At 45.3% G+C, this 9,184-nt stretch overlaps 1 protein-coding gene across 1 annotated transcript; it reads left to right on the forward strand.

Moving 5' to 3' along the window:
* Nucleotides 1-548: 548 nt before the first annotated feature.
* LOC119330627 (NAC domain-containing protein 92-like) lies at nt 549-2,047 on the forward strand. Its single transcript, XM_037603747.1, has 2 exons — nt 549-1,127; nt 1,241-2,047. The coding sequence occupies exons 1-2, from the start codon at nt 624-626 to the stop codon at nt 1,784-1,786; spliced, it is 1,050 nt and encodes a 349-aa protein (XP_037459644.1). The 5' UTR covers nt 549-623; the 3' UTR covers nt 1,787-2,047.
* Nucleotides 2,048-9,184: the final 7,137 nt, after the last annotated feature.

Genomic DNA, 9,184 nt, shown 5'->3' on the forward strand with positions numbered 1-9,184 from the left:
CCACGTTGTACCCATCATATTATACATCCATCAAAGCCATCTCCTTGTCACATATTTTTATAGAACGCACATGGTTTACATGTAAACCAACATATTTCACCTCAAATCTAGTATATTGATATGAATGCATAGGCTGGAATGCATACATAGGATACTAGTAAACGACACATGTTTGCTTTGCATCGCAAAGCCATGCACTAGCAATAGATTAAGGAATATCATGATATGCATATGTTAACAAGAATGACAAGAAACCAAAAGTGTTCAATCTGGCATGACGTTTCATGGATAGGTTCGAGAAACCTAGCACCTGTCACCACTAGGGAATGGTGCCCATAGCAAGACAAGCAGCACACAGTTGTAAAGGTTAGGAACCTATCTCTATCTATCTATCTAAATCATATACATCCATCCATTGCCAGTAAGAACAAATTAAAAAAAGCCCCAAAACGCCAACGCTTCTCTGGCAAGTTTCTTATCAGTACACGCATTCGGTCCTATTTAAGCACCTCCCTCAGATATCTCTAGATATCATTGAGTTCCTTCCATACATACACACATCTCTATCATTTCCCCCCAATATTTGTTCCACCGCACCACCCTTTTAAGAAAGAGCCTCCCCCATGGCAGTCCACCTTCAAGTTCAACAACAACAACAACACCTGAATCTGCCAGCGGGGTTCAGGTTTCACCCAACGGACATGGAAATCATCACCTTCTACCTAGTCCGCAAGGTTCTGAAGAAACCCTTCGATGTTACAGTAATCGAGGAGGTGGATCTAAACAAATGCGAGCCGTGGGATCTCCGAAATAATGTAAATATGGGGGAGAAGGACCAATACTTCTTCTCCAAGAAGGACCTCAAGTACCCCACCGGGGTACGCACCAACCGGGCCACGAACGCTGGATATTGGAAGGCCACTGGAAAGGACAAGGAGATTGTCCACCCGCCGACCATGAGTCTCATCGGCATGAAGAAGACTCTGGTCTTCTATAAGGGCAGAGCCCCCAGGGGGGAGAAGACAAACTGGATCATGCATGAGTACAGACTCGAGATGGGAAAGCAACACACACCAGACCTACCCACCGACATCGTGAGAGCCGCCTCCATTAATGCGTCTTCCAAGGTATTTCCAAACCTTGACTAGTAGTACTCATGAGTTATGAATATGCATGTACATAAATATCCAGCTACTCACCATTTTTTATTAGCACTGATTTAGTTTACCTATGTTGGTAGGAGGAGTATGTCATTTGTAGAATCTTCCATAAGAGCACTGGACTGAGGAAGGTGGTGATGCCTTCATATTCCATGCCCATTCCCAATTCCATGGGGGTAGAGCAACAACAGGGCTTCCTCGAATCTAATACACTGGCTCCTCTCATGGACTATGATGTGCCATCGTCATTAGCCCCACTATCGCCGTTGCCTGCAGCTTCGTTGTACCAAATGCATAACTTCGGGGCCGAGTCGTCTATAATGGGTAGTGCGGTGCTTCCAATGATGAACAACCAATACTTTGAGAATCATCACCACCAGATGATGGTCGCCCCGCCACAGTCATCAATGTCAGTCTACAACAACCAGCAGCAGCAGATGATGCATATGAGTGCAGAGCAGGGCTTCATGGTCGGGGTTGATCCTGGGAGCGGTACATCATCTATAGTGTCAGATGAGGATGTTCTAACTGGGACGAGCAACAACATTCAAGGAAATGGTGTTGCAACAATCTCTAGTGAGATCTCGTCGGTCAACATGGGTATGGACGGCATGTGGAACTACTAATGATCAAATGATCCGCGAGAATATATAAATGTGTTCATGCCTAAAATAATCATCCACCAAAAGATTAGTTGATATATGCCAACATCTATATTGGTTTGTACTACATTTTATTTTCATCATGGTCACAAGAGAGTTTGTACCGGATTGTATGTGCACCATCAACTGGTGTATACCTAGCTACATTTCCATCCGTTGTTAAATACTTGACAATGTGTCATGCATGTTTTAAACCTATGTGGAATAAACTATTTTGTTTAATTATGAATATTTGATGTACTATTGTGAATTTGGTTACATATGTGTATTTTATTGGAATAGAATTTGGGCATGCACCAATCTAATGGGATTTCCATCAATTCTATGAACTCTTATGTCCACTTTCAAAAAAATAGATGCATCAGTTAATTTTTTTAAGAAACTGAATGTGTATGTCAATTTATATCCTAGTGGATTTGATGATAAATGGCAAAGCCATACTGTAAGTGCTAAAGGCAATATAATGAGACAAAAATTATCTTGTTGTGATCCAAGTTATAAGAAATCAGTAGGGTACGGTATTTGATCTTACCACACAATACTTCTACATCTCTAGAAATCCGAAGCGGCAACATGGTATCTGTCGTGGAATTGTCAAGGCAGATGTCCTAGAGAATGGACTTAGTCGTGGAGCCATTGCGACAGGTTAGCTTGAAAGGGTTAAAGTGGACACAGGGACGCAAGAGAGTTTATACTAGTTCGGCCCCTTCGATGAAGGTAAAAGCCTACGTCTAGTTGTGATGGAATTGATGGGGTTTCGATGACTAGGGAGCAAACAAGCTTCGCCTATGTCTCGAGTGGTTGTCTGTCTCTGAACCGCCGCCGGGTCGTCCCCTTATATACACGGGTGACACCCGTAGGTTCACAGAGTCCCAACACCGGTCGATATTCGTATCTGGGTTGGTCTCTCCTTATTCCTAACTTACAATACAAGTTTATACACAAATCCCGGTTTACAGCTACAAGTCTTGAACCGACTACGGGCCTTAGGCCCTCATCTGCCTTCTTGGGCTTTAGCACTCTTGAACTACTGATGAAGTTGACCCGACCCAGATAGGACAGTTTACGCCCAGCAGTAATATCCCCAACATTAGGCCCCAAATTGATTTGAACGGGTTCATGTCAATCCTTTATAAAAAGCTTCATCTTCAACATCTTCTCATAAATTGGTAAACCGCCATGATGTCATCTTCTCTGATTGCTGTAAACCGGAGTGACGTCACCTGTCATACCGAAGCTATCCATTATGCTTCTTTGTTTAATAGATCTGCAGAAATCGAGGCGACAGCTCCGTTCGTGGCCCCTTGATTGTCGCGCCTGTCACATGTCCTTTTGCCTTATAAATAGGACCGAAGGGTCATTTCTTTTCTCCCCTTGGTGCCTTTCGTCTTCATCTTCCTCGCGTCGCCAGCCTCAGAGCTCCGCCGCCGCTGTCGACCTCTGCCTCAACCTTGGCTGCTGCATCATCCTGGGCGCACCAGAGTATCGCGGCAACCTTCCGCGTCTTCCTCAGCTCCGGTAAATCTTCTATCCTTTCCCCTGCAGATTTGACCTAGGGTTTCACAGTTCTTCAGTGGTCATCGTCTGCCTCTTGCTCATACGATAGATCTTTAGATGAATCCGCAAATCTTTATTCTGTGCAATGGTAGTTGTTTACCCTTCGCCTTCACTTACGCATCTCAAAACCATAGATCTGTATGTACGTCTTGCTCATTGATTCGGTACTGCTCCTTTTGGACCTCTGAATATTTATCTCTTATCTGAACTTGCTTCAGATCCATCGCTGTAGAGAAATCTTATGAAATCTGTTTCTATAAACTTACTCATCTGCTTCAATGTTTAAACCAGGCGATTTAACCTTGTAGAAAAAATTGCCAAACCGGTATATGCCATTAGTCCCCTTGTTGAACCGCCAGATGTTGTTGCTTCATAAAACTCCGGTTCAGATAGATCTGTCTCCGGTTTAACATTGCACATACCAATGTACCTTGATCAATGCATTTTTGAACCAGGATCTTCTACCTTGTAGATTTCATCATGGCCAAGCAAGTATATGAGTGCAATTGGGTTCCTTCTCGCGTCACAGAAGCTCAGTTGGACGATTTACTCCTGATCGGCGCTTAGGCAGCAAAGATACCATCCATTGGAGGGCTCCTGGCAAAGAATGCCCTCCCACTCCTCAAGAAGGAGAGGTTGTTGTTTTCGTAGATCACTTAGCCTGGGGCTTTAAGCCGCCCGGTTCTAAATTTTACCGGGATGTTTTAGCCGATTTCCAACTCCATCCACAAGACACTGGCCCCAATTCTGTTACAAATATGTGTCACTTCCAAGTCCTCTGTGAGGCGTTCTTTCAAGAGGAGCCCATAGTGGAATTGTTCAGAGACCTTTTCCATCTAAACCGTCGTACTGAGTTTACTGCCGGCTCCAATAGGGAGTTGGGTGGCGTGGCGATCCAGAAAAGGAAAGAAGTCACATACCCTCACGCCAAACTGCACAGCCACCCCAAAGAGTGGAATCAGACATGGTTCTATTGCAAAGACACCTCCCCTGCGGGTGAGAATCGCTTGCCTGGCTTTCATCCGGAGCGGCTCAGCAATACACACCCTTTTCCGCAAAGATTGACTGCCCAGGAGAGAAGCAAATATGCTCCTCAACTGTCGAAGCTCAGAGCCTTTATGGTCAACGGTTTAACAGGGGTTGATCTCGCTCGCTATTGGATACCATGGAGCATACTGCCCCTTAGTCAGCGCTCCGGTTTGATGTGTGAGTATACCGGCAGTGTTGATGACCCACTGCGACATTCCAAAATCCAGCTTACCGATGAAGAAATCACAGAGGCTGTGAATAAGATGCTGAATGAACCGGAACATATTTGTGCTAAAAACGGCCTGCTTCCCTTCTGTGCCACCAACAAACCGCCAGCTGTAAGACTTTGAGTTTTCCTTTTGCTGAATCTGTTATTGATATACCTGGTCATTGTTTAATATTAGTGTCTGTGTAATCAGGGCAATGATCCGTTTTGGAGCAAGAAATTGCCGCAGGAGAAACCAGAAAAGCCAGACAAACCGGAAAGAGCAACCCGGCAAAAGACTAAAGGTGTAAAGAAGACTGCCCACAGGAAAAGAATTACTGCCTCCTCTAATCCGGCCCCTGATGATGATGTGGATAATCCAGACCTTGAGGTAGAGCTTGACTCACTTGGCTTATTTTTCATGCGTCTTATTGATGATGATATTTGTCAGGATGATGCCGAAGCCACCCACGCTGATGCTGCAGAGGTAATTATTCTCTCTTCCGATTCAGAACCTTTGCCTTCACTAAAAATCCGTCAGGCAAACCGGAAAGTTAAATTTTCTCATCCTCTTACTTATTTGGATCCCAAATTTCTTATGAAGACCCAACAGCACGAAGCTCGTCGCACAACCCGGCACAGCGGCCAGGTAGTTACCTCCGCCGGTTTACCGAACAGTCCGGTTTGGAAACGCCGTTCAGAGGTCTCTAATTTGCTTGTCAGTGCTTGTCCTAAAGCGGGCTGCTTTCGTCAACCTCTTAATCCATATGACTCCGATTACCAGGTTACTTCCCACTCATCTTCTGGCGAGTCATCGGCTACTCAGCTGCCACCGCTCAAAACGGTGCTTGGGTAAGCTATACTTATTATAATATTTGCAGCACATCGCCTTAGAACATATGTTGTATTTGATTTTGTTATTCTTTTCAGGGCCAAACCTAGGCCAAGCAAGAAGGCTCGCCTGGACAAAGCGGCCGAAGAAGATGTCATCCTTGAGCCGGGCAAGACAACAGAAGCGGCTATTCCTGAGGATATACCCAATGACCCACCGAAGCAAGACGACGATCTTATTGCTGAAGAGAGACCTACTGATGCCTCAGGTCCTGTCAATCAGCCCACAAGCTCCATCCGGATTGAGAGATCCACTGGTCCAGCAAAGCCTACTGACAAGCCAACAGCCCCAGTGCAAACCGGCGATACCCAGGAGGATGAGGTTGTCATTACTGGCACTGGCCATACCGAGCCAAGCAATCCTGTTGCTTTGTCCAAACATTCTGCCAAGGAAGAATTTGCTACCTTTGGTAAAGCCAAGTGGAATGCTGATCTGGCGACTTACACTGCTCTGAACGCCCAAGATATCCATTCCGGCTACCTGAACCGGCTGTATACCAGTCGTGACTATGAAGCCGGTCTGGTTAATATGATGAAGGATAAATACGAGGTAACTTCCATATGCTATTTCCTTCTTGGACGCTTCAATACTTGCTGACTCTCCTAGCCCCCAAGGGCCGATTTGTAATCTTCTTTCAAACTGGGACTTACTATTATAAATCTTAATGCTTTGAAATTCGCCGATGTAGCCCCCAAGGGCCGGTTCAACTTAGCGTAGTTAAACCGGTACTTTAAGTAATTGAGATTGCCGCATCAGAATATATATGAGCAAATAGCCATTAGCCCCCAAGTGCCAAGTTGAATACTTTGTAAGCAATTGAAAGATGAAGATCGAATATGCATTAGCCCCCAAGTGCTAAGTGCATAACTTGTTATGTGGTTGGTACTTCAATCCTTGTACAATTTTGTTGAAGCATATAACTGTCTGCATGCAGGTGGAGCTGAAGACGAAAGAAAGCCAAGTCACCGATATCCAAGAAAACCTGAAAACCCAACAAGCTAAAACCTCTAAAGCAAAAGAGGAATTAGCCAATGCTTTAAGCACCATGGAACAGCTTAAGGAGAGCTTCAAGAAGAAGCGGGCAGATTGGGCCACTGAAAACTCCGCTTTAATCAAACGAGCCGAGGATGCCGAGGCTGCACTAAAACCAGTGGCGGATGAACTGACCAGCATAAAGCGGCACGTGCATGCCATGACCACTGCTATCTTTGGTAAGCCAGTTTGACTTCTGAATTGACTCTGCCTTCTTACAGAGCTGCCGGTTTATTAACCCTTTATGATATTTCAGGGACACGCATTGGTCACTTGGGGTCAGATGTGCGGAAGAAACTGAAAGCCGCCTATACATTGGTTGAATAACTGTATACTGGTGCCCAACGGATCATCTGTACCGCATCCCATAACAAACCGGCGCCCGCTTTGATTCAAGACACTCTGATGAAACTGTCGGTGCTTCCTGCCCTGGTTGAAGAGCTGAAGAAATCTGCTACTCGAACCGGTGCGATCAATGCCTTAATCCGGGCAAAAGCCTGGGTGCCGGATTTTGATCCTATTGAAGCGGCTCAGGGCTATCCTAGCTTGAAGGAAGACGGGTCAGAGTTTGGTGAAGCGGATCTGCGAGCAATAAATCGGGAGGTGCGTCCGCTAGCTTGTCAATTGGCTAAAGAAGCAGACTTGTCTCATTATCAAGCCCAATATGACAATCAGAACAACCGAATAGCTGCACCAATCCACGAATCGGAAAATCTGATCCCTCCAATCCATAAGCATACTTACGCTCCCGATATTGACCCGTCATTGCTGATCCATGATGAACCTGTTTTTCAAGCATTAATGGGAATCGACTGGACAACTGTTGATTTCCAACCACTGGGTAGAGAAACGGAAGCTGAAGCGGCGCAGGATGACCCACAACCATGAGGCCAGGCTGGTGACCAAGCTTGAACCGGAAGCCAGTTTAAAACTGCTTCTCCTTTGCAAAAAACAATGATATTATTATGGGCACCGTGTTGCCTTGTAATAGGCTAGCTGATCCTTTTGATATTGATATGCCTTCGTTCATAATTTGTTCTTCCTATGGTGATGAACTTTCCAAAGTACTTTTTGCAATAAAAAACTCTTCAAGTGCCACCGCGGTTGTACCATCAGGCGGAATATGATGTCTGCATATATGAAATCAAAACATCCAAATTTTTTAATTATATGACCAAATTTTTGAGATACATAATACCTGCCATCGTTGAGCGTGAAGTTGGCTTGGCCAATCTTGAAGCAGAGTTTTGCAAACCCATACTGTTGGAGGAGATAACAGCTCCCGTATATATATGACGCTGGTTTACCATGTAAACCGTACCGGGTTATAATAAACACCGTGTTACTCCATAAGAGGATGTTAACAAAAAAGATCAAACCGGGAAAATAGTCTCCGGATTGACGTGAACCGTGTTCCGTCAATTGACTGGTTGAAAACTTTGTCGGTTTAAAAAACACAATAAAAAGAAAAAAAGTATCTTGCAAAGAAAAGTGTGAAGCAGAAGCAATGACAAAACCGTTTGCAGAAAAGGTTTATTTGAGCAGATCAGATGGCGTTACCATGGCCGAAGAGGAACAAGCTCCCGTTAGGTGTAACTATGGTTCTTGTCAGCCAGGTCCCCAAATGAAACCGTGGCATTTATGCCGACCAAGTGGCATGGCAATGGTTCGGGTTCGACCAAGCCCCCAAGTGATTATGTGGCCTTAGGCCGATCAAGAGGCATGACTGGTTCAGACGTGACCAAGTCCCCAAGTGATCTGGTGGCTCTCGCCTATCAAGAGGTATGGTATTGGTTCGGACACGACCAAACCTCCAAGTGATATAACATGATGCTTTTAAAAAGCGAACTCAAGGGGTAAACCGGAGGCCGCTTTAGAACAACTCCGTGTAACCACACATTATGTAAAAGAACAGATACCCCGCTTTCGCTGAGGTTCCAGTTTATTATATTTAATCATAATATATACATTGTCGTAATATGTACATAAGTAGAACCAATGGCTCAGGTATAATAAGGCCGAAGATGAGCTATGTTCCGCGGCCTGTTGGTCTCCTCCTCTGATGTACGTGAGTCCTTATTGTCAATCAGATAGTATGACCCGTTGTGCAGATTCTTGCTGACCACGGAAGGCCCCTCCCAAGGTGGGGATAGCTTATGCATATCAGTCTGATCTTGGATGAGCCGAAGCACCAAATCTCCTTCCTGAAAGGTTCTGGTTCTGACTCGGCGACTGTGATAACGACGAAGGTCCTATTGGTAAATCGCCGGTCGGGCGGCTGCTATGTCACGCTCTTCATCCAACCGGTCCAAAGCATCTTGCCGTGCTGTCTCGTTGTCTGCTTCAATATAAGCCGTCACACGAGGTGAATCATGACAGATATCACTGGGGAGAACTGCCTCCGCTCCATAAACCATGAAGAACAGTGTGTATCCTATTGACCTGTTGGGTGTTGTATTGATGCTCCATAACACAGATGGTAATTCTTCTACCCAACAACCCGGCATTCTCTGCAAAGGACCATGAGCCGGGGCTTGATGCCTCTCAAGATCTCTTGATTAGCTCTTTCTACTTGACCATTGGACTGTGGGTGTGCCACTGATGAAACGTCGAGCCGGATGTGCTCCCGTTCGCAGAACTCCTTCAT

This window comes from Triticum dicoccoides, chromosome 7A (assembly GCF_002162155.2).
Source record: "Triticum dicoccoides isolate Atlit2015 ecotype Zavitan chromosome 7A, WEW_v2.0, whole genome shotgun sequence".
NCBI lineage: Eukaryota > Viridiplantae > Streptophyta > Magnoliopsida > Poales > Poaceae > Triticum > Triticum dicoccoides.

What these genes read in the sequence shown, in the direction of transcription:
- LOC119330627 (XM_037603747.1), top strand. Translation starts at nt 624, where the DNA reads ATGGCAGTCCACCTTCAAGTTCAACAACAACAACAACACCTGAATCTG. An exon ending in CCATTAATGCGTCTTCCAAG is followed by an intron (nt 1,128 to 1,240) that starts GTATTTCCAAAC and finishes CTATGTTGGTAG; the next exon opens with GAGGAGTATGTCATTTGTAG.